At 36.8% G+C, this 26,481-nt stretch overlaps 1 protein-coding gene across 3 annotated transcripts; it reads right to left on the reverse strand.

Moving 5' to 3' along the window:
* Positions 1-769: 769 nt before the first annotated feature.
* LOC127640193 (BCL2/adenovirus E1B 19 kDa protein-interacting protein 2-like) lies at positions 770-25,464 on the reverse strand. Of its 3 annotated transcripts, XM_052122631.1 has the most exons (12): positions 24,621-25,464; positions 16,556-16,651; positions 16,065-16,138; positions 15,701-15,886; positions 12,663-12,845; positions 9,973-10,075; positions 9,472-9,603; positions 9,010-9,096; positions 8,814-8,912; positions 8,482-8,517; positions 4,866-4,913; positions 770-2,225 (listed from the first exon to the last, which is right to left on the reverse strand). In XM_052122631.1, exons 1-11 carry the CDS (start codon positions 24,965-24,967, stop codon positions 4,901-4,903), a joined length of 1,356 nt encoding a protein of 451 aa, XP_051978591.1. In that variant the 5' UTR covers positions 24,968-25,464; the 3' UTR covers positions 770-2,225; positions 4,866-4,900. The 3 variants fall into 3 exon arrangements, with proteins under 3 accessions (XP_051978591.1, XP_051978589.1, XP_051978590.1); XM_052122629.1 differs by lacking the exon at positions 4,866-4,913 and having other exon boundaries at positions 779-2,225; XM_052122630.1 differs by lacking the exons at positions 4,866-4,913; positions 8,482-8,517 and having other exon boundaries at positions 782-2,225.
* Positions 25,465-26,481: the final 1,017 nt, after the last annotated feature.

The raw sequence follows: 26,481 nt of genomic DNA on the forward strand, positions 1-26,481 counted from the left end.
CAGACTATTGGTGATCCGTCTGTGAGGATGAGACTAGTTTAAACCTGTGACCATTCTTAAGTATGCTCATATGCACTCAAAAGAGAATAAAATGCAACAAACAATGTGAAACTTGCTTATAATTTTGACATTAATATTTCACTCACACAGCTTTTATTTTTGAGGAATGTGTAATTCCATTCCAACCAGACGACTGCAATGGAGATATAACGGGAAATACTTTATGAGATTGAAAGAGACTTTAAGAAAATACATTTTAAATATAATTGTATCACATTAACACATTTTACTCCCAGTTTATCAAAATTAAATGTTTAAGCTGAAATAATTAAGATGTATTGAGGTAATATCTTGAGGGAATTAATCAAGTTGCTTATCTACTAATAATTAAAACCACAAAATGTAAAATTAGACCACAAGTTATTTATAGCGTGTATTTTATCTGGTGCCTATGAGGTTACATCCTTTACTATAGTAACAGTAAGGGATGTGTGCTGATAGTGGCACCCAGTGGCCAAGGTTGGTCCTTTTTTTTGAAGAGAGAAAAAAAAATTTGAAGAGAGAGAGAGAAAAAAGCAAGTTCAGGGCTTCCAGGTTGTCATATTTGGGGGTTACCTTGATTCTTGTTTTTTTTTTTTTCAGGTCAACATAATTTGTTGTGGTAATCAACGTAATGCCACACACAACTTGTATTGAACACATAATATTCCTTTAAAAATGCTTCCTAAAAATTGTAATAGAAAGTCTTAATTGTTTATGATGTGCCTATTCAAAATTTTATAACCCATTCCATCGAGCAAACTGCCTTTTGTTTTTGTAGCCTTTATTGACTTTTTAAATGATATAGTTCTGGGTGTTTAAAGATGTTTGGCGTTTGAATGCATACCTTTACTCTGTGTGGGACAGTGTGTTATTGCATTACTAGATAAACTGTAATGAATGTCTTCCCTTAGGAGAATGTACTTTCTGAGCAGATTTTCTCAATGGACTCTTCTTGCAAACTTTTAAAACTTGAAGGCCAATTACATGATCATAAAGTAGCAATATAGCAACCTCAACTGGTGTCTAATATAAATGACAAAGACAATATAGCTACTGTAGATAAATATGAGAGCATTAAAGGGATAATTCACCAAAAATGAAAATTCTGTCACCTTTTATTCACCCTCATATCGTCCCAAAAATGTATGACTTTCCTTCTTCCATGAAAAACAAATGGCAGCTTGTTAAGGACTGCCATATAATGAAACTGAATGGTGACTGAGGCTAACATTCTGCCAAACATCTACTTGAGTGGTCCACAGAAGAAAGGAAGTTATAAAGGCTTAAAACAACATGAGTAAGAGTAAATGGGCAGTAAATTAAGGACCACTAAGCCTAAAATGAATACACCCAATATCCTATTTATCTCTGAAAGAGTAAATATTGAGTGCAGATGCCTCACACAATAAAAGTGATTCATCATGTCCTGTTTCCATAAAGGAACATAACATAATACTGAATAGGAGTTGTAGAGTGTCTGTAGTGCATTCAGTTGTTTCAGACACAATGACAATGTGATTTTTGCATTGGAAGTTTACTTGCAACAACCCCACCCTCCCAAACCATTTCATGAATATTAACTGGACAACTGTTACTGGTGCAATAGTTTCCTCAGTCGTTCTGTCTTTTCTCATCTATACGTTTTTCTGAAGCTTAAATCGTACAACTCATTCAACCGTAAATAGTATCTGGTATACAGACATTCAGAGAGCAGATGACAAAGGCGGCAGGACTGAGGCCCTAAAATAACATTTCAATCATAAAAATATATTAATCTTTCCCCTTTATCACCTTTTGAATATAAATATAGATATTTAAGTGTAAATGTAGAACACTGTTAAGTGCCTTAACTACTAGCAAGATACAATAGGAACTCGAACAACGTTGACAGGATCTACTTATTGAAATGATACATAAAAGGTTATTAAAACACTTGATGCAGAGAAATCAGATGCCACCTGACAGGCATTTGGCACACAAATGCAACAGAAAAAAGAAAAAAAGAACACGGTTCCATAATGTAACCGGCACATTAAAGGCACTTTTCTGACATCTTGTGTTCTCCAGTTAAAATCAGCCACATTCTTTTATTCTTCCTGCTTCTCTCTTAAAATCTTCCTCCAGCTCACTCTGGCACCGCAGCTGTGGCAATCTCCACTTTTCCATGCATGTCCTTGTCAGTCCTAGGGGGAAAACCACATTTATAATGATAATGTACAAGGCTCGGTCTCAAAACCCATGCCAAAAACTGATTTGAGAAGAACTCAAACATCTCTTTAAATAAAGCAACGTTGTTTTAAAATGAATCAATTCTTTAACAACATCCTGAATGGATGATAAAGTGGTCTCATGAATTTACACTGAAAAGGTTAGTTGATCATAAAGACATCTTTTTGATTGAGGCTGAAACATTGTTTTACAAACTCAAGCAAGACGAGTATTTAAATAGACGAATGTGGAACAGGTCAGTTGATTCTGCAATGTTCATTGAACAAACAGGATTACCAAAACAAATCCCTCTGAAAATTGATACTCAAATTTAGCCAATTTTACTTGAATTTGACTGTCTACAAATCTTGAACCCACAAGCTACACTTGTTAAGTAATTCATCCAAAATGGAAAATTCTGTTAAAATATAATACAAAGTTATGACTTTTTATTAATATATCGGCCCATCTTTATGACTCAATGGTGATGGATATTGCTCAAAGAACTTGTGCTGATTTAGCGCTAAAAGATGGTCTGGCAATTGTGTACTTCACATACTGCTCTTACTACTTCTGCTATGTCTGTCTATGGCAGAAATAAGAGTAGTATGCCATTGCCAGTGTTTCTTCTCACACCTTCAGTTCAGTAAAAACTCTCACAACTCCATGTTTTTATATCGTGCTATATTATGTGTCATAGTAATATTGTGTAAAATATACTGACTCCTTTATTGATATAAAAAAAACTGTATTGGACTTTCTTCTTATACAAACAGGCACTGTATTAAGCAGCACATAACCTTTTCAAATGAACAATGTTTCTGGTTATTTTATGTCAAATTAAAACATCTGTCTATCTGAATTCCACTTCGTCTGCAAATTACGAAAGCAAACAAAGCGTGACCTTTTGTGACTGGTGTAGGTTCAGCAAATGACAAGAGCAAATTGTCCGGTTTGGCTGCTCACATTTCAACTCCTCCCCCGACTGCAAATCTCACTCTATCAGTAAACAGAGATGCAGTTCAAGTCGAACACACCATATGTCAAGTTACACTCTTCAAGTTTGAAACTTCAAAAAACCTGACTCGAGACCTCTGCACTCTGCTTTGTCCAGCTGTCTTTGAACAGCTAGATGTGCTTACTGCCCCTTACTGACTGACACTCGCGAAACAAAAATTTTAAATTTACCGCAGAGACTTAGAATGTAATCAATTTAACTGAATTAAAGGGATATTTCACCCAAAAAATTGTATTATCTCATTATTTACCCTCATAATATCCCAGGTGTATATTACTTTCTTTCTTCACAAGAACACATTTAAAGAAAATTTGAAAAATATCTCAGCTCAGTAGGTCCTTAAAATGCAATTGGATGGTGATCTGATTTTTGAAGCTCCAAATATCACAGACAGTCAGCATAAACGTCATCCATACAACTCTAGCTCTTAAATGAATATCATCTTAAGAACATGATTGCTTTTGGTGCGAAAAAGATACATATTTAAGTACTTTAGTAAACTCAAATCATGCTCCCGGTCAGGAGCGGTACGCGTGTGTAATTTGAAACACGTGAGAACTGATGCATATGCATCACAGCTGGAAGAGCAGCGTTGTTTACAAGTGAGGAGGAGGAAGGCTGTACAATAGTTTGGTTGGTTTTGGTTTAGAATTGTATGTATCTGTTTCTTTACTTACAATGGTGTGTTTGTATGCTCATCCTGGATGTCTCAACCAAGTAGAGAACGTGAGATTACCTCTGTGTCATGGCAATATGAATTTGTCACATGGGAGACCGCTTGAACTCCACCCTCTCGCGAAGCTTAACTGAAGCAATGATTTAGATTTAAAAAGTACATAAATATTGATATTTTTCACACCAAAAGTGATCGTATCACTTTAAAAGACAATAATTTAAAAGCTGGAGTCGTATCAATGACGTTTATGCTGTCAGTGATTTATGGAGCTTCAAATATCGAATTACCATCCACTTACATTTTAAGAACATACTGAACCAAGCTATGTTTTTTTATTTTTCTTCAAATGTGTTCTGGTGAAGAAAGTAAGTCATACACACCAGGGATACTTTTCATTGTTTGGTGAACTATCCCTTTAACATGTGAAATCGACAGCCTTAACCAGAAAATTAATTAAAGCATTTACTTTTGTGTTCCGCATAAGAAAGAAAGGAATTTGGGTTTGGAATGAAATGTGGGTGAGTGCATACATTTTGACAGAATGTTAATTTTTTGTGTAAGCAAATTCCCTTAAAAAGAGGTAAATTGCATACATTTCTAAAGATTGAAGCTACCACACAAATAATTTAGGAGATACTTCAACAGCTTTCAGTACTTACACTTCAGGATTTAAAACAGCTAAATTAGTCTCATCCCTATTGATGGCTCCTGTCACACGTTTACATAAAGAATGAGGTCATATTTAGGGGTGGTCAGTGGTGGGACATGCAGCAAGCAGTGGGAATGTGCACTGGCCAACCATGCATTTTATATAAATTGTGTGCTACATGGAAGATGGTCCAAACAGATGTTAACCACCCGTGACTTAAGTCTCAAATCCTTCACCAAAAAGTTAACATTTATTGCCATGGTCATACATACCATACTAACAGCAGCAGTACTCAGAGGACAGAACATCAGAATCTAAATCTGTGATGTTCATTTTAAACACAAGCATGTTAGTACATTTGTCAAAAAACATATCAGTTCAATGTAAGTGCTAGAATTCAGATTTAGATTCAGTAAATCTTGTTTATTCCATATGATAGAAATTCGGAGCGAGTCAAAATGTCTGCTAGTGGAATTTTGGGGTGACGAAACGTGCTGAACACGAATTTAAAGGTGCACTCAGTGATTTTATTGCTAATTGCTAACCTTTTAAAAAGAGAGAAATTAATAGTATTTTATATATATATGTTTGAAATTATTTACATTCAAATGAGATGAAGACTCAAGTCATATCAGTCTTATGCCGACTTCAGAATAGCATACCACCGTACTTCTCGTACTTTTTCTGCCATAGACAGAGAAGTCAGGAGTAGTATGGGTAGTATGCCATTCCAAACATTCTGACACCCTCCAAGCTGCAGTGGGTTGCGTTAAAAGGTACATGTAAATATGAGGATGCTAAAGACTACATGAAAAACACATCAACTAATGTGATATTAAAAAGTATTATCAATTAATTTATGCTTCATTCTATGAGTAGAATTCATAAGAGATCAGAAAAATAAACAATTTTAACTACACAATGATTATTTAAAGTAATATAAGCAGTAAATGTATCATTTGTAATGTTTACATTGTGCATTCATGTCGTTAATGTGCTAACACCCTATACGCGGCCATCATTTATATAATAACTCCGTTATTGTAATGACACTGATACTACTGCAAAGTTGTGTGTATAAGAGAAAGTTAATGGGCAGAATAGAGACAAAAGAATTATGAGATTTTGGGCAGATGTGCGATTAGCTTTTCGGCTGCAGACGGCACATGAGTGAATCAGCATATCAAACAGAGTGAATGGGCACTTAAGATTACTTGAGTTTATTTTGATTTCCTTTTGAAGACTCTTTTTTTTTTTCCCTCCCCTTTTCTCTCCAATTTGGCAATGCGCTCATCGTGGCATAGTGACTCGCCTCATTCTAGGAGGTGGAGGAATAATCTCAGTTGCCTCCGCATCTGAGACAGTCAATCCACACATCTTACCACGTGGCTTGTTGAGCGCTTTACCGCGGAGACTTAGCTTGTATGGAGGCTAACCCTATTCTCCGCGGCATCCACGCACAACTCACCACGTGCCCCATCGAGAGCGAAAACCACATTATAGTGACCACGATGAGGTTAACCCAAAGTGACTCTACTCAACCTAGCAACTGGGCCAATTGGTTGCTTAGGAAGCCTGACTGGAATCACTCATCACTCCCTGGGTCTCCAGGTGTGCCTTATGAAGACTTAAAAAAACAATGCATAACATGTTATTGGAAATATTTCAATCTGAACGATCGTACAGATGTGGTTAAGATTGCACCAGCTCACTAATAACCGCACGCTAGTGTGTTCATGTAGACTGAACTTAACTGACTGAATGGGAATTAGTTGTCGGCCTAAAACCTACTGATAACGTGGACCAATGGCAATAAGTAGGTGTGAAGCAGCCAATAAATGTTACAATTTTTTTATTCGCTATATCTCGATATCTCCCCTGCTATCAGATGCTTTCACTTGTCAAGTCATTTTTAATTGCATAGCGCTTTTCAGAACAGACGTCATTTCAAAGGAGCTCTACAGGAAATTATGCTATAACAGAAAGGTGTAATGTATTTGTAATCATTGTGCGATAAAATAAATAAATTTGATTGTAGATTGTGATTAAATAAATAATATTTGTATTTAGACCCCCAGAGAGCCAGCCAAAGGCAACTGTTGCAAGGAACAAAACCTTCCATAAGATGCTGGTTAATGGAGAATAATAACCTTGGGAGAATCAAGGCTCACTTTGGGGGCCAGTACCTCTCTGGCTAAACAGCATGAAAATAATGACAATATTAGTTATTTATGAGTGGAACAAGTCATAGTTTAAATGAGTAAACCAAGTAAATGTTAGGGGCAAAATGATTTTGTATGATCTGTAAGATTATTGACAAAAGCCTTTAAAGTCCAACTTGTGGAATATATCAATCATGGCTGACTGCAAATAGTGGATTTCTTCAACAGCATTGGTAACTGAGAACTTGTTTTTGCATGATGCTGCATCTACGGTGCTATAGATTAGGTTATACTTTGTTTTTTCCCTGTGCCAGTACGTCTTAGAGTGCCTCAGATTAGCCTGCTCGGTTGGCTGGTAGTGGCGAGGACTCCACGACAGCGCATCCCTTCTCCTTCCCGGGTTTTGGCACCAATGTAACAAGGTTACTAGCTTCATAGGAAAGGAGAGCCAGCTGAACCATCAAAATAATGGTTTAATAAAAACTTAAACAAAAAGACACAGAACTCAAAAGGTACACACTGCAGCAGCGTGTGGCTCTTTCTCTCTCGAACTGCGGCATTCCGCTGAACTTCTCCCTCTCCTCGGCTGATTAGCCCGATTGGGGGCCGGGCGTGCATAGTCACGGTCTGGCCCTGCCCTCCTCTTCATCACAGTCTTGTGCATGGCCGAGCCCTCAGCCTTTTTAAAGTATACTTTTTTGACCCGAAGCTCATAGGGATGCATTCAGCGCACGCGCACTATGACTGCTTTGCGATACTTTTTTAGTACAGTCAACGGCAGGCACATACGATGGTGGACTGGCCGCGTGTCTAGAAATACTTGGCTGCACATCTAAGGTGCAGCATACTGTGCGAATAAAGAAATCTGCATCACGTAGTGGTCCATGGAAGACCAAAGTATCCTTTGGCTTTTAAAACAGATTTATAATTCTGCACTTACACTTACAGCATTTAGGTAGGTGCATTCTCTCCAAGATTACATCACGACCTGAGCATCATATCACATTGTATTTGGGTTCATTTTAATCAGGAGCATCTGCTATTTTTATATTCTGTTTCATGAAGTTACAAACGAAAACTTGACAAAAAGCCACATCTGTTTCAATCTTTTAAACTCTTTGCTTTCACTGCTTTTACGTGACATTTATTTGGCCTGTGAGTAAAACAATATGCTTGTTGTATTCTACTCAAGACCTTCTGATATGTATGATGTTTTGACCATTTGTTTGACAGTATGGTGTACAGTAAATCATATTTCATAAGTTATGAATACAGAAATCTTCTAACTTGTCAACAAATTAAAAATAACTTAAGTGTTGATCATATTGCCCATTTGAATCAAAAAGTCTAAATCTCAACATGTTCACATAATATGATTAACTTGTTTCAAACCAACTCCTTACTATAAATGCAAAACAGTTAGTAGAGGCTACGCCAAATGCCGAATGCCGGCACAACATAAACAGAAATACTACTGAGTGCACCTTTAAAAGAGCAACTCCAAATATGAGCAGCATTTGCAATAACTGAACACAGACGGCACACAGAAGTTATTGAGCATGGAAAAGAAGCTCAAAAAGCCATTTTTGGTCCAATGAACAAGAATAAGTGCACACTGAATTCAGTCATTTTAATTAAAATCCAAACGATTAATTGTTAGTTTTGTGCAATGCAGATCACATCTACACAGATTTGTCAGGAATCTCTGGAGAGAAAATTCAGGTACCTTTTATGTTTTTTCCTATTTTTTTCTTCGTCAAACCTTAGATGAAAGGCAGGGAGAAGGGGTTAGGGCAGTTTCTGAAGATATCACAGCCAACAGCAGGTAGCACTTGGGTGCAGATAGGACTTTATCAGTAAACAATTATAAAGACTAAACACTGCTAAGAGGAGCGCATCTGAAGTGGAGAAATACAACTTTAGTATAGAAGAAAATGATTTAGTGTAACTAGTTGAGACACTTAAGTACAATAAGAAACAAATAATTCCTTTAGAGAAAGGAAGCTGTTCTCTCACAGGCAGAGCAAAGATTATGGAGCATATTGAAGGGACACTTACTGTTTAATGCACTCTGGTATGGAAACATACTCCATCGGGACAAGTTCAGCCAGATCTGTTAGGCTGTACACATACTTGATTTTCTGGCTAAATTTTGTGCTGTAAGTGGAAGAGGTTTAATGAACTTAATAAGGCAGCATTCATTTAAAGAGATCAGCAGATAATTAAACATACAAGTAACTAGTCATGCACTGACCTTATAAAAGGTTTTGTGATGGCCAGGAGGGTGCGGATAAACCAGGACGGGTGCACAATTATCAAAGACTTTAAATTCTTCCTTAACCTGAGACAGAGCGATGTTGAGTACATTATTATTATATAGATTTTAATCAATAAAACATGTAGTTTTATCATGAATATGCATCAAATTGTCATTTTAGACCCACATATACATACTAGGGGGAAACAATTATCCATGCATTTTGGATTTATGGGTTTGGGTTTCAGTTTCAAGAGCTTCTTCACCCAAAATACATTAAAATGGATAGTTTTCCCATAATAAAAATGTATCTGTTCATCTGTTATCATTTACTTATTCTTATCAGAAATTATGGGTTTGGAATGATGTTGAGTAAACCATAAATCTAGGGTTTTTCAGGAAGTAGAGCCCTGAAATGTAATTTAAATGCTGTTTTCCTCTGGCATCAGCAAGTCTTACCTCCGATCTATTTGCTGATAGCACTTCCTGAGCCAGCCTACACTGGGCATCTTCCGGCGTGAGGTGGCTCCGTTCAGATATACAATCATATAGTTCTCAGCAACAAGCAGCTCTAGAGTTCCTATGACATACCTGGAAAAGGATAAAAACCCTTTAAGGCATCAGGTGAAGTCATTTTCAAAGTAGTCTACATACAGTACATTTTCCCTAGTTTTGTTTTCTGCAGAACTATTAGAATGGGCTTTAATTGATATTCATGTCAGTTTATTATTGTAATTTCATTCATTTCAGATTTACTCATCCCTATACAACACATAATTAATATGGCTGGACTCTTTATATTTCACTCAGTTGACCCTTTCCTGTCTAAGTGGGTGATTCTTTGCTAGAGAAAAAAGTCAAAAGCCTGGCTCTGCAGGACTACTTTAATCATAGTCTCTGGTGATGCATAGGAAAGGAAGGTTTGAAAACTTTGAAAATAACAGATCAAGCAGGACTTACTTGAAAAGATTATCCATGATGTATCTGTAATTTGGTTGATTGCTCTCAGGCATAAAGCAAACAGCAAAGACAATGATAGCATTCAGTCCATCACCATAGTAACCTGTGGAAAAAGGAATCGTTTCGATAAAGCTAATTGAAGCCCTCAAGATGAACCTCTCAAGATTAGCTGGCAGTTTTATAGTAATTAAATAAGTTGACCAATTCGATCCAACATCTCAACCTGGAGTCTGTGTAATTGTTCATTGTATAACAGAATGTAAAATGGGCATTTAGAATGTAAACAACAGCTGTCAGATTGTGAAGGGGTTAGAAGAATGGTAGAAAGATAGTGACAGGCTCTTCTGACTGAGGGATGTTCTAGAAGGGCTTTAACAGCCACTTCATTAATCGAGACATCAAGGTTTGTTTTTGGTGGCACGGTCTCCAGAGTATATATATACTGAAGTACTACACTAAGAACCACAGGAGGTGCTGTACTATGTGTAAGCATGAAGTTAGATGTCACCAAACATTACAAATAAAGTACTGTAGCAGTACCAAGGTTAAGTGATGGTGTCAAATAATTACACCATATTGCGTAAAAAGCCAAGACACAGTAACTATGCTAACACTGAAACTGAGAAATGTGGCTTGGACTGTTTGGCTGGATAATCAAATTCAATTTTACACACCGTTTCCTCTGAATCTGAGCGTAGTTGAGCCAAACCCATCTGTCATCAGGACAGATCAAGGTCGAAAGCCCAAATTACAGTTTGGTTTTGACACGAACGGTTAAGTGTCTGCATGCAATCGAACGCTCAGCCTTTCAAAGTATTCTTCATTTGACTGTATGCGCACATTCAAAGGTGGTTGGCACATACGTGCTACGACTGCTGAGATACTGCACTATTTCTCTTGAGGAGAAATATAAAGAAGTATTTATATTCATTCAGACTCAAGTTATACAATTGCAGTTATATCCTGCCCTCCTCACACACGTGCTCTTGACGTACACATCCACTGTTGTTGTTTTCACCATCGTCTTCTGTTGTTTAGTGGCCATTACATCTTCTAACACTTCTTAGTGACCGCAATAGCTCAACTGGGAGGGTTGCCACGTTGTGGACCCACGAATTATTGCAAATATTTTCAGGCGCATTGGTATACTGCACATTCTAAGTATGCCAGGTAAGAATAATCATTCCACATGTGTTCAGTCCTCGAACACTATGCTGATGACTAAATTTGCATCGCACATCCTGTACGCAGATGCCTAGTGTTGTCATCTAACCGAAGTATATGTTTGGGCTTAAGAGACTTAAATTGTTATTACTCAGTTTTAACAAAAATTAGTAGTTACTGTTTTTCACCTTTGCAAGGTAGCATAGTACTCCAATATATACCATTTCTCTGTAACAACTGCACATCCACGTATCAGACCGCTCACTCGGATAGCGGAGTGATCTTTCCTGCTTCTCGGATCACAGTGCCATCTCTAAAAGCAAGCTAATTAAATTACGTAAATTATATAGTGCCATGTAATAAGTGGGATACAGGGTTCCCAATCTCTTTTCAAACCAAAGAATTGGCAGTGATCACATTATTTTTCAGAATATTATCTGAAATAGGCTTTTGTGTCTTTACTACAGAGACTTCAGCAGTTGAGGTTTTCTCTGTACTGCCTATGCTAAAATAATCATTAATTGAAGATACAGTAGCTTGAGCAGTTCCTGCACATTGGTGTTTTTTGCTCCTTATGTTGCTGCTCAAAGATGCCTCAACCATATTAGAAAGATCAAAAGACTTGCAACATAATTTGCACACTGCCCGTGTAGGATCCCAATCCTTTGCCAGCAATTTTTCATCCATGGCAATAATAAACCAGGCATTGTAAAAGCTGCACTTTCATGGCTTGCAAAACTTCTAATCTAAATTTTACAAGCAGAAAGAGTTTACGTGAAAATTAGCAAAGAGAAACACTGAAATAAGAAGATTAATGACAATTAGCCTGAAAACGTGAATCTTAAAATGGGCGAGGATTAGCGGCACATCGTGGTCTCTAATTGGTCAAGTATTCTAAATAACAGAATATATTTTAAACTCTTCATCCTGTGTTTTTAATCCAGTGCAATGTTACACCCCGATTAAATATTTTAGGACAGAGCATAATAAATAAAAAAATATTAACTATTTAAAAAAATTCCATGATTTTTCTATGACTTAAGTTTTTATTAATTTCCATGACTTTTCCAGGACTGGAAATCACAAGTTTAAAATTCCCTGATATTTCCGGGTTTTCCATGACCGTGGTAACCCTGTGGATAATGTACAGTCAGGTGGTTGTTATTGCAAAATAAACCCCTTCAGGGTGATACTAGATATCTCTGCTTCGGGCTCCTGATCACCCTGTCTGGGTTTATTTTGCAATAACAACCAGCTGACTGTACATTATCCCTCATATAGTTACCATATTTGTGTACCATATTTGCAAGGTACTACAAAACATGCCAAGCTACTACCACTATAAATGTAAAAAAAAAAAAAAAAAACCCGGTGGCATTACCACGGTATTATGTCCACAAAAACTTTTCAAACATGGTTCCTTGAATAGGACTCCACTTCCTGGGTGGTACTAAAACAAAATATCCTTGTATCTATTGACAGTGAACGCATAGCATTCGTGGGAATGGAAAGCTGCGATCACTGACCTCCGTGACTGATAACTCTCTTGTAGGGCTCGAGGGCCTTCATGTCCACTCTGTGCTCCTGATCTCCAATGCGGAATACTCTCCAGCGGCGGCCCTCTTTCCGTTCCTCTGAGCTGGAGTACTCCGGCATCGACTCCACTCCTTTACGTAGCAAGTCTGTGCTTTTAGGCTTTGGGAGGTCATCTGACGAGGAATATGAAAGGGGGTTATCCACAGTTTGCTTTCAATTGAATGCAATTTTAGGGTGTTTTTAGGGTGCATCCTTAACCATACATGCATTTATAGAATTAAGAAAGACAGTTTTTTGATTTGCGATTAAAAAGTGGTTCAGGTATTCTTGCAGCAAAATTAAATTTGAAACAGAATACTGTCAAAAATCATAATTGTCCTGCTGTCTTTAGCCAACTAGACTTGCTTAAAAACCTATTACAAGTCCTTGGTGAACACTAAACAAGGTGACTGTGTGCCAACATGAGCAGGTAAAAACAATTTTTAGAAGAATTTTTCAGCTCTGCTGGTCTTCACTATGCAAATGAATGGTGACCAGAACACAGAAGTTCCAAAAAAGGACATAAAGGTACCATAAAAGTATTCCATCCCACTCCAGTGGTTAAATCCTTATCTTCAGAAGTTATATGATAGATGTGGGTGAGAAACAGCTCAATTTATTCAACTTAAGTCCTTTTTTACTGTAAATTTACACTTTCACTTCCACATTCTGGTGTGGAAGTGGCTTTCAAATTTAGCCTACTACTGTTTGGGGCTGGTCAAATGTGGAGATTTATACTAAAGATTACTTAAATATTGATCTGTTCCTCACCCACACACACACAGAGTAACAATATTCTTATAAAATCTTTGACTTTTTCTTCTGCAGAACACAAACAAACACATCTGGGATGGCATGAGGGTGAGTAAATGATGAGAGAATTTTACATTTTGGGTGAACTATCCCGTACATTTTGGTTGAGAGACTGCTTCAGAAGGTAGTCGTCTATGTGGACAGTAGGTAGGACAACTTGGTTTGAAACAGAGCTAATGTCTGTGGTAATGCATGGTAGTTCATCTTCCAATATCTATACAATAATTCTGTTTTAAAAAAAAAACACTTGGTAAGTTTCCAACACACCAAGTGTACAAAAGTAAGATCCAAAAGAAAGATGCATACAGTTGCAATCGAAATTTTTCAACCCCCCTGACCAGCAATACATTCTGGTGATGTGAATTAAAACACATCAACTAAAACCTCAGTAAACAGTCAAAGTACGTTTTTAATACACATTTGAGTGATTTTGAGAACAGAGTTCAGTTTACCCACATTTTAAAATTAAAAATAACAAATTCACTTCACAAATGTCATTATAAAAATATTCAACCCCCAGAGGGAATAATTTGTGGAGCATCCATTATCCTTAATAACAGCAAATAAATGTTTCGGGTAAGTATTCTCAGTCTTCGGACACATTGTACATATTTCTCAGAAGCAAAAGCTTCCAGCTCATTAACATTCTTTGGTTTCTGTGCTGCCACTGCTTCCTTGAAATCCCAACAAATGTTTGCAATGGGATTTTAATGATGGACAGAAAGGGCCATTTAAGGACATTCAACGACCCATACCTGAACAAGATTTTGGACAACTTGGATGTATCGTTGGTGTTATTGTCTTGCTGGAAAGTCCAGTGATCACCGATCTTCAATTTACACACTGAAGGCATCAAATTGTTCATGCCAAAATGGCCTGATACCTGAAAGAATCCATGGTGTCAGTCACATAGTCAGGATAGCCGTTTCCTGCAGCCGCAAAACACCCCCATATCAGGACTGACCCACCTCCAAGCTTGACTCTGGGGATGGTGTGGTTCTTGTCATCACCTTGTCATCTTACTCCAGAATGTACTGCTGACACATGGGTCTAAAAATCATTTTCAGTTTAGTGTCATACATCTATAAAACCGTCTTCTCCACAGGTCTTTCCTAATTACTTCTTGAATATTCAGTCAACTGGAGTCAATATTTCCCTTGGTGAAGTTTTGCTTTCTTCCACACCCCAAGAAGGTTGCTGCCTAATGGAGGCAGTTTTAAAATGCCAACAGATGTAAAAACACTGAAACAAAATTCAAAAACCAATATTCAACCAATTAGAGCAAACAAAAAGCTATGTTGATCAGGACACCACAAATGAGCTTGATTAACAGAATCAGATCTGGGGAGATTGAAGTAAAAACAAAAACAAACAAAAAAACATGCCCAAATCAAAATCCAACCATCAACAACATTATCCAACACATAAATAGTGGACAATGCCTGATTTGAAGTGGTAAATGACATCTCAAAATAAAATTTTAACAACAAATAAAATAAATCAAGACTTTTTAAATCAAGGTTTGATCAGGGTTCGGTAGAAAGGGAGTAAACATCCATCCATGTAACCTTACCACAAACGGCAGGCCTGCGGCCTGTTGCAAACCAATGAGAAGAAACAATCCTTCCAGGACAGAAAAAAGAGAGCAGCAGAACAGGAAAAACAAAAACACAACACTATTTAACTAAGTAGCACAGTACAATGCATATCTCTGATGTTAGTATCAAGACATGGGGCATCCATACAAGAGGAACATTACTACTGCATAAGGGGCTGTTCACACTGAACAAGTTTTTGTGTCCATCTGCACTGTTTTTAAATGTTTCTATGCAAACATGCAATAGACAGACATCTGTGACTGTTGTGCCGCATCCTGTTGTTTTTCAGCATCTCACGCATGTGTGACATGTTTTTAAGACCTTTTGTCAACTTAAAAAACTTTTAAGGCACCTCCATTCAAGAACGTGTTCGGTCAGAATGGCCCCTATGAGGAGTGAGTTTACAGGACTGGATAGATGTTTATTAATTTGATTAGATTAGTCTGGTTGCCGTTTGGGTTTATATAACATCCTACGGTCTTTATTGATCCAAGGATACATTTAGAGTTTCAATTTTAAACAGAATAACAGAAAAAGGGAATAAAAATTAGTTCTCATTCTGTCCACCACTGTCATACCTTCCCACTCAAACTCATTGCTGTTGTCAGAAGGGGTGTCTATATCATCCAGGTCCAGTTCTGTACTCTCATCCAGCTCATCTGAAAGGGCCGATCCCTCACTGTGGTCCAGATTCAGGCTGATGTCCGGGGCCAAAAGTTTCTTTTTGGTTTTCTTTGTACTGCTCAAACCATAAGATTGCGAGGCTGCAATTAAGGTAAAAGAACAGAAGCTCTACCAGATCATCTAAAGAATAAACAAAACGTCGCAATATGTTTCCTGACCATAGTCAAAGCTTGAAAGCTGCATGTGGAATAAACTATTCATACTGATGGTAAGATTTTAGTTTTGGTTCCAACAATCAGGTATATTATCATGGCCTACCAGGTCCTCCATCACCAGATGAGCCAGTGAAGAGCTCTTCATCAAGCTGAATATCTTCCTCCTCAGGGAGTGGCCTAGCAACCCAAATAAATCACACTCAACATTACAGCAATCCCGTAATAATTTGGAAAACTACACACTAGGGCTGGGTAGTACGATAGAAAATAGTGCGTGATTATATATATACGGTCAACTGAAAGAGAATAATAAAAAACAAAAGCAACTTTTTTTAAAGGATTGGATTTTACAAACGTGGCTCATCTAAATAGATTTATACTGTATTATTGTTTTGAGTGTTTTGTTTTTAAGTGCAAATTCATTATAAAATGTAAAGTTTTAGCACTGATGCCAAACAACTTCAATTGTAATGAATAGAAAAAATAATCGAGATTATAATTACACTTTAACACTTATGATATATATACCTTTACAGTATTATACAATTACTCATCCTGTGATATAAGATCACCCTTACGCATGTAATTGCTTACCTGGGAAAATCCTCATCTTGCCACTCCTCCTTTAGCTCCACCCCTTCCATTCTCAGCAGCGCCTCTGTGGTAGCTAATGACTCCTGGTGCTCAAAACTGAAGCAAAAAAAACAATGAATATATCCATTAAGAATCAGTTTCAGCTTTAATTCACCTCAAATTTGCACCTGGGCTGATCGCAATATAGCATGCGAGTCACTCACTAAAAAATCCAATACATTCGTGTTGAAAGGGGCCAGAAGTCTATTTCCGATATTGGCTGATACTCAGTCATTGGTGCAGCACTAATCGCTAAGCCACACTTGAAGTTACTGTGTGTCTACCTCTGAAACAGTTTAAAGGACCTCTGAACTACCTAATAAGGCCATTGCCTTAAAGCGAGACATTAAGACGCAGCGTATCGAGGCTTACGTCGTACAACACACAGCTCAAGTCACTGGACTATGCTATACAGAGCCTCTTTAGTTAATCTCCAATACAAAGGCATGTAAACTCGGAGAATGTCATGCATAATAAATTCAGTTACATATACGATAAGCTCTTTATCAAATGGAACTAGCCTAAAGAGTGTTCACCTTCTATGGGGTAAAGATCTGGGAGGTGACTCTGGAAAAGCCAGAATTCTTGGACTGTGTACAAACTACTCACTCTAATTTCTTGGATACAGCTAAATCTATGAACAGATTAGGATGTTCTTCTGCTAGAACTAAAGTAATTTCACAGTGAGATCATTGGATCATTCCTCAAGACTTTAGAGTTGCTTTAGACCAAATAAACAAAATGACCAAATACTAGATTTAATAATTTTTTATATGTTGCCTTGTGAATTTAATAGGTTTTTTTTGGGGGAATATACACTTTTTCAAATTAGATGATTGCAACATGCTCCAAAAATTTTGGAACAGTCATGTGTTTACCTATGTGTAATATCACCATTTCTTCTAATAATACTTGGGCACTGAAGACTCAAGTCTCCCCACATTTATTCACTATGCAGGTCTTCAGCTGCACAATTGAATGGGGCCTTCGTTGTTGCATAATGCACCACATCTCAACTGGAGACAGGTCAGGACTACAGGCAGGCTAATCTAGCACCTGCACTACACCCATGCACTCATAACCTGGGCAGTATGTGGTTTGGCATTGTCCTGCTGAAAAACACTTCTGCATGTGCATGATCTTTGAACCCTCCTTCACTGTCTAAAAAAATCTAATTTGTCTGTAATAGATATCATGACATGGGCTCGGGAATACTTCTGTAAACCTTTGTCAGTCAACACCATTCGCCACAGTATCCACAGATGCAAGTTAAGGCTTTACTATGCAAAGCAGAGGCCCTACAGGGGCCTCTGCTTTAAGGTCCAGAATCAACTTCTCTGGGCTCAGTCTCTTCTGAGATGGAAAGTGGAACAGTTGAATCATGTTTTATGGTCCAGCGAGTCCACATTTCAAATTGGTTTTGGGGAAAACAGGTGTTGTGTTCTCTGGGCCAAAGTGAAAAGGACCATCAAAGCTGTTATCAGCATCAGGCCAAAAGCCAGTGTCTGTCATGTTATGGGGGTGTTACAGTTCCCATGGCATGTATTACTTACACATCTTTGAAGTAGGGCTGGGTGATGTCTTAAATTATATCTCGATATTTATCAGCCTATTGACGATATTCTATATACTGTATATATACACACTCGCTCTGAAATGGCTCAAAAATGTTTTTGTATTTTTTAAATCAGAAGAACCATCATTTCATCGATGTATCCAAGTAGATTTAATATTTTAAAGACATTAAATAAACATTTTGACTTAAATTTACTACAAATAATACGTTTTTCATTAAATAAACAAGGAAGAATGAAATCCCATCATTTTAATTGATATGCACTTTATATTGATATTTAATATACAATAATACATATTAGCTTAATAAAAATCATTATTGCCTTCAAATGTTTTTAATAATACATTTTTGTGAACGAACAAGGTGGGCAAATCTACTTCACTGACTTGTTTTTTAAACCCCAGTTGAACATTTCCTAATACAAAATTATTACTGGGACACATCAGGTTTATTATTATAATTTAATGTTGAATTATCATTATTATTCAGATTAATAGATTTGCGTTGTACAAAAGTAATATATTTCTATCCTGTTTAATTCACCTCCACCTGGGGCTTTTATTTTGACACCAAAAGTGCTGTCATATTTCCTTCATGTATTTGACAGATTACAATGTCCTGCATTTCCTGAAACGCTGTAATCTCCTCCTTTTCTGTTATATGATGCCGCGTTTATAGATTTGTATATCTTGTTACGGTTACTAATGCTTGGAAGTGTGTGGATGCTTGAACCTGCATTACTTTTGATTTCACAATGCACGTAAACTGATCTGAGATCACCGCAATGTGTGTGCACACAGATCAGAGCATCACCGGTTTGTTCTGAATTGCACACAGACATTTATCGGTCTTTAAATCGCAGCCTTTTGTGGATTAGTAATCAATCGCATATGACCAACTTGCCATTTTTACGTTATTTTGATTAATTGTGCAGCCCTGAAAGATTGTGAAATTCTGATGCACTCTTTGTGAAACTTAATGGCCAAATGAAAGCACATTATAATAATCACGATATTGGTCAATTTTACATCGTCAGCAAAATTATCTTGATTATATCATTCATTTTCGATGTGATGCCCAGCCCTACTCTGAAGGCAAATTAAGTGAAGAAAGATATGTAAAAATTTTGGAGCATCGTATACTGCAATCCAGATGCCTTCTTTTCCAGGAACTTCCAAATCACATACTGCCCGGATTACATGTTGATGGCTGCATAAGCAGAGAGTGGGGGTGTTAGATTGGCCTGCCTACAGTCCTGACTCATCTCCAATTGAGAATAGGGACTTTAAGCAACAGCTGCCAACAAGATGGCTATGGCGTTCTATGTTATTGTGCACATGCACAACTCGGAACAGGACACGCACTGTCTACTGTGGGAGAATTGTTACTTTGGCGTAGTCAATAGTATGTGATATTAGGAAGGAACATGTTATGGTTTATAGGAGATGCTGTAAAATCAGCACATTCTCCTCAAGCACAAGTTAAATGCACTACCTATGTTTGGTTAGAATAGACTTGGAATAAAAACAAATCTATAATATTATTAATTATATTACAGGTTTTAAACTTGACAAGAATAAAAAATATTCTTCTGACAGTATGATATCATGTAACATTATAAGCATCCATTCATTCACTGTTTTCAATTCAATTGTTAATTGAAATGTTCTTTTCCACAGTCCTGTAGGATAGTGTAGCTTAATGACTTTTGTGTTTCTTGGCTACGAAGGTTGACCAGTTTACTTTCGGTTGCTGTAGCCGTCCCATCTGCAGCTGTTGCTTAAAGTCCCCAATGTGTGGCGCATTATGAAGTGCACAATATGGCAACAAAACCCCTGTACAATTGAAGACCTGCATAATGGATCAATGTGTGACAATTCAACTTGATAAACTCAACAAACTTGTGTCTTTGGTGCCCAAATGCTCAGAAAGTGTTATTAAAAGAAATGGTAATTTTACACCGTGGTAAACACTCGACTGTCCCAACTTTTGGGGCGTGTTGCAATTATCTGATTTAAAATGTATGTTTTTTTTTATATATTTATAATATTAAATTCATAAGGTAAAACATGACAATGTGTTGAAGTGCTTTCAATAAAGCACAGGGTGAATAGAATGTACAAATCACCCCTTTTTATTTTAATTAGCATGTTCCATGCTTTCAGAATTGGGATTGTATGTGGAAGTACGTATTATGCATTGATTAACATTTTAAACAACTGCTGAAAAAACAACTAGACTCTAATAAAATCTACTAGACATGGCACAATGGTCAAAGACTTCCATCGAGTGCATGTTTACATAGAAAACACTTGAAAATGGAGTACACAGGTGCAAAAACACATTTGGTGTACATAGCTCCTTAACGCTTAGCAGTGAAATTAAATAATGAGCCAAGTAGGACACGATAAAAAAAAAACGTTTATATTAATTCCAGTTAGGCATGTTACATTTGGAATACTATGTTCTAAATAGTGTGGTTGGTTTTAAATTTGTATCATTACATTTAAAAAAATTCAGTTCTCACAATTAGTTGCTGAAATTTTGGCCCATTCCTCCCGACAAAACTGGTGTAACTGTGTCAGGTTTGTAGGCCTCCTTGCTCGCACACGCTTTTTCAGTGCTGCTTACTATCGGATTGAGGTCAGGGCTTTGTGATGGCCACTCCGATACCTTGACTTTGTTGTCCTTAAGCCATTTTACCACATCTTTGGAGGTATGCTTGGGGTCATTGTCCATTTGGAAGACCCATTTGTGAACAAGCTTTAACTTCCTGGCTGATGTCTTGAGATGTTGCTTCAATATATCCACATAAATTTCCATCCTCATGATGCCATCTATTTGTGAAGTGCACCAGTCACTCCTGCAGCAAAGCACCCCCACAACATGATGCTGCCACCCCCATGCTTGGTTGGGATGGTGATCTTCGGCTTGCAAGTCATAAGGTAAATGGAACTATGGGAATTATGTTGTGACTAAACAAAATCCAAAATAAATCAAAACTGTGTTATTATATTTTAGCATCTTCAAAGTAGTCACCCTTTGCCTAGAATTTGCCAATTTACTCTTGACATTTTCTCAACCGAATTCTTGAGGCATCACCCTGGGCTGCTTTTTAAACTACCTTTTAAATTAGTAAATACTAATTTTAATCTACCAAACTAATTTAAAACATTTAAGCATACGCCTTCAGATCAGGTTTTTAAGATCATGAGAAACATTTTAGGCAAGGGACCCCACACTTTTGAACGGTAGTTTATAGATGCTATGTCGTACGATTTTAATGAATTAGGTCCAGCAAATGGATTAATTCATCAACCAGCTGTTAAGGCATTTCAAAGAAAGGATGACACTCAGATTTGAGGGTGAGACATGAACACTGGTTAACTGTGGAAGGGATCTTATTGCCATAAGTTACTGTCGTCATTCTCTTCCAAAGGGACTGTTTGCTACTCTTTATGCAATCCACCCTAGAAGAGATCTGTGAGTTCAGTCAAGCTGCAGTCTGAACTGTTTGGAAAAGACGGTGTCATGGGACACAACAGAGCAGGTTCTCTCATGTCACTGGCTTAAGTCCTTGGAACAATAGGTTTTTAACTGTTCAGTTAAGTTTGTGCAAGGATTACTAAATGCAATAATACTTGACTGGAACTGAAATGTATATGGGTGATTCTCACGAAAACTGTCAAGATAATGTCCTTGTCATATTTAACCCAAATCAATGAAAATGAAAATAATAATAATTAATTATTATTATTTACTGGACTTTGTATGACTTTGTTTACTGGACTTTGTATGACATTAAGTGATAAATGAAACTATTAATGGCACAATTTTTGAAGATATCCTCACTATGCAACATTTTTCACAAGTGCCTAAAACGTTTGCCCATTACTGTATATAATAAATAAAATCTCAAACAAATTTTCGGTTTGACCACCTTTGCCTTTAAAACAGCACCAATTCTCCTAGGTACACCTGGACACAGTGTTCTTGGTTGTTGGCAGATGGGATGTTCCAAGCGTGTTGGAGAATTCACAACAGTTATTCTATCTATTTAGGCTGTCTCAACTGCTTCTGTCTCCTTATGTAATCTCAGACTGACACACTGTTCAGAGGGGAGCTTTGTGGGGGAAATTACATCTGTTGCAGGGCTCCCTGTTCTTCTATTCTAATCTTTTCTATTTGCAAAAGTAATGTTTGGGAGTCTAACATTTATATTTCCTATTGACACACTAAAGCTGAAGATATAAATAACCATCTTAAGACAAAAGACCTTTGCACAGTATTGCATGTGTGTGTATATATATATATATATATATATATATTAGTGTTATCAAAAGTACCATCAAAAGTCCTTCGGTACAAAGCCTAAAATAAAAAGACTGACTGACTGACTCAAGCCTATTTAAGTGTGCCTCTGTTACTCCTTTTACACTGAAATGCAAAATTAATCAAATTAAAATTGTGATATGTCCTAAAGCGACTATTAAACCGTGAAAGGCTGCAATCTTAGTCTGTATTCGAGCTGCGTGCTATAAATGAATGTGTTAAGCAGATTGCTCATACACTAGAAACTCCATTGAGAATAATTTGTGTTGCATGAGATAACAGAGCATAGCACATATTGACTATATATTAACATATTTAAATCAAAGCATTTGTACTTTAACAATTACACTTTGCCATTTAGTGAAAGAAGCTGCAGCTACCATGAAACCACACATCAAAATAAAAGTATGATTCAAAATAAACGCTAGACACCAGGAATGTGAGACATTGCAACCGAAATATATTACAGTACAACAGTATAGTAAAATTAAATATTCACTGTACTAATTCACTGTACTTCTAATAATGATTAATAAATAATAATAAAAACTAAACAATATATCACAAGCAAGAGTGCTGTTGAAGTGAATAAAAGGTTGTTTAAAAAAAATGCAATGGTATGTTGAAAGGTAATTGTTTTATTTTTTTACTTGTGAAAATGTTTTAAAAGTTAAGAATTAATTTGATTAGACACATTTGTGATGATGAAATTCAATTAAACTTTACAACATGGTATTCTGGAAAAAAAAAAAATATTAAAAAAGGAAAAATAAAACAGATTTCAGTAGGGCCCTACTTAAAAACACTTGCATCCTTAATTGATAAACACTTGAAGGAAATATGCATTTCTTTTAATGTATTATTTACATTGAAATTTAACTTTAAATAGGCTAAAGGAGTGTTCATAGGCATTCTATTAGCATCGTTTTGGTGTGGTTTCAAAATGTCAAAAATCTTATTGGCCATAAAAATAGGCTTCATTTTCCAAAGGCAAAATATTTATTCTTATTTGTTTCTTTTGATTTCAGAATAAAATAGGACCATGACATTTTCTTGACAGATTTTGTGATTATCACCCAAATGTTCAATGTAAATGTCAAGCATACCAGGTATCCAAATGCCATTATGACATCATCAGTGACTATCAGCGCAAATCAAAGGGAGTTTAAAAATGTAATCTTACATTTCCAAGAAGTATAATGTTTATAAAAGCAAATACAAACTGGCAGTTTTATCAAACTATAAGTCAAGAAAAAGGTACTAATATCAAATAACCTGACATTCCAGTTCATTTGTCACACTGGAAATGGAAGGTCAAGTCTGGTGCTTTGCATTATGAGACACAGTATTTCACCCAGTGTGCTCTCTTACATACTTACAAAGTGAGTAACAGATGTTCTAAACTCATTACCAAAAAAACAACATTGGTATTGGATCGGTCGATACTGAGAGTTCAGGTATCGGAATCGGGAGAGATAAAATAGTATCGGTGTGCATTACTACTTAAAAATAATCCATACAAATCCAGTGGTAACTTAACTCCTTTTCCACTATAAATCTTGACATCAGCAGTCTCCTTGGCGATCATGATTTCAAGCTTGATAGCATTTCATAGCGCCATCTAACGCTCTGCACATAGGAAGTGTAAAAAATCATGATCGTGCAAAGAGACTGCAATGACAAGATGTACAGTGAAAAAGGAGTAACATTTTTGGTCAGTTATCACCCAAAACCAATTGGATCACTTACGAAGATATGGATTAATCCACTGGAGTCATATAGATTAGTTTTATGCAGCCTTTATGTGCTTTTTGGAGCTTTAAAGTTTCAGTCACCATTCACTTACATTGTAAGGACTTACAGAGCTGACGTATTCATTAAAACAAATCTTAATTTGTGTTCTGCAGAAAAAAGAAAGTCATGCACATCTGGGATGGCATTAGGGTGAGTAAATAATGAGAATTTTCCATTTTTGGGTGAACTATCCCTTTAAAACAGTCTGCGCAAATACACCTAAATGCCACTTCAGATGCAGCTTCTGCACCACCTTTGCACTGTAAAGATGACTTAAGATGCAGCTCACTGTGTTTTGAGATAGCTTGGTGTGATATACGTTACCTTCCATTGTGTTCAACTAATTGCAGTCGGACTGGAGTGGAAGTTTTCACGCCTGTCGGCGCTTGTTTTTGTCCATTGTCTGGAGTCGCTGCTTCCTGTGGCAGATGTCCTGTTTGGATCGGACGGTTTCCATTCTGCAGTGAATTCCCTGTTGAGGAGTCCTCCGATATTTCTTCTCCAGCATGAACCGATGATAATGATGATAAAGGGCTACCTATATTTCTATTGTCCAGCGTCTCGGATGTCCGATTTGGTGTGTCTGATTCGAGATTACTTCTGTTGGAGTTCATTTCACTCGAGTCTCTCTGGTTTGAGACTTCTTCAGACAATGTCACATCTGTGGCCATGATCGATCACGTCAGTTGGAGCGATTTTATGTTCGATCAGCACAAGTACATAAGCAAAGCAATCCTTTAGCACGAAAAACAACCTTCAGCTACACAAACAGTCCAAACTTCACATAGTCTGGGAGACCTCTGATTTGTATTTACACTTATATAAATAAGATACGTTTTAAAAAATAAGATAATTGATGTGGCGAGTATGTAGGTTGTTACGTGCCCCTTTAAGTAATGTTCCCTATAGATGTGAGTGTTTAGTGGGCCAGCAGTGCGCAGTCAGTCGCTTTTCCTCTTCTGCTTCCTTCCTAAAGCTCGACTGCTGTTAGACACAAAGATGTAATGGTGAGCATTAAGAGTCGATCATTTCAAAGCCGATATAAATAAGACTTCAAACGGCCGATAACGGTCTACAGGACAGTTATTAAAGCTGACAAACTCCACTAACCCATCTCAACTTCTTTTAGAAGTGTTAAAGTGAGGTGAAGTGAAGTGTAACTCAGTAATACGCGTAACACCCGGTCGGAAGTTTTAACATTTTCAAAATAAAAGTATCACAGTCTCTTTATGAAAAGTAACGGATGAGTTCAGAATCTCAAACAGTGGCTGTTTGATCGCATGGAACAATACAGAATTAACTGTTACGGATTTAAAAATAATATTACATTAAATTTGTCTGATTTATTATAATTTATTTCGAAAATATGAAATGGGTGTTTTCTTATGATTTTAATGTTTCACTGGGTTTAATTTCATTGCATGTCACCCGGAAAAATTGTCTTTGTGTTGAATTAAACAACACGCCTGTCAGTCAGTATGATAATGATCAGTATTGGGTGTAGTCTTACAGATTACAAAGTAATATGTTAATGTAATCTAATCACTTTTAGTAAAACAAATAGGCTGAACATTACATTCTAATTTCTTGTAATCAGATTACATTAACTGACTTTCAATTAAAAAGATAGTTCACCCAACATAAGACTCCAGTGTTTGAAGTATATCTTCAGAAGTGATGTGATGGATGTGGATGAGAAACAGATCAATATTAAATTCCTTTTTTGCTATAAATTCTCCTCCCTGCCCAGTAGGTGGCGATATGCAGGAAGAACGTGAATAGCTAAAAAGAAAGAAGTGGAGATTTACAGTGAAAAAAGACTATATTCACTTGCATGGTATGGACCTACAGATCTTAGATATTCTTCTTAAAATCTTAATTTGTGTTCTGCAGTTGAAAGAAAGTCAAACACATCTGGGATGATATGAGGGTGAGTAAATTATGAGAGAATTTTCATTTTTGGGTGAACTTACACTAGCAGCCAAAGGTTTGGAGTAATGTAGATTTTGCTCTAATGGGAAGAAATTGGTACTTTTATTCACCAACGTGGCATTCCGCTAATCACAATGTATAGTCAGGACATTAATAATGTGAAAAATTACTATTAAAATGTGAAGAAAACAAAAAACTACTTCAAAGAGTTCTCATTAAAAAATCCTCCACATGCAGCAATGACAGCTTTACA

This window comes from Xyrauchen texanus, chromosome 49, assembly GCF_025860055.1.
Source record: "Xyrauchen texanus isolate HMW12.3.18 chromosome 49, RBS_HiC_50CHRs, whole genome shotgun sequence".
Classification (NCBI taxonomy): Eukaryota; Metazoa; Chordata; class Actinopteri; order Cypriniformes; family Catostomidae; genus Xyrauchen; species Xyrauchen texanus.

What these genes read in the sequence shown, in the direction of transcription:
- LOC127640193 (XM_052122629.1), bottom strand. Translation starts at nt 24,967, where the DNA reads ATGGCCACAGATGTGACATTGTCTGAAGAAGTCTCAAACCAGAGAGAC. An exon ending in TATCAGCAAATAGATCGGAG is followed by an intron (nt 9,097 to 9,471) that starts GTAAGACTTGCT and finishes GCTCTGTCTCAG; the next exon opens with GTTAAGGAAGAATTTAAAGT. An exon ending in AATAGGAAAAAACATAAAAG is followed by an intron (nt 2,226 to 8,481) that starts GTACCTGAATTT and finishes TTTTCCCCCTAG; the next exon opens with GACTGACAAGGACATGCATG.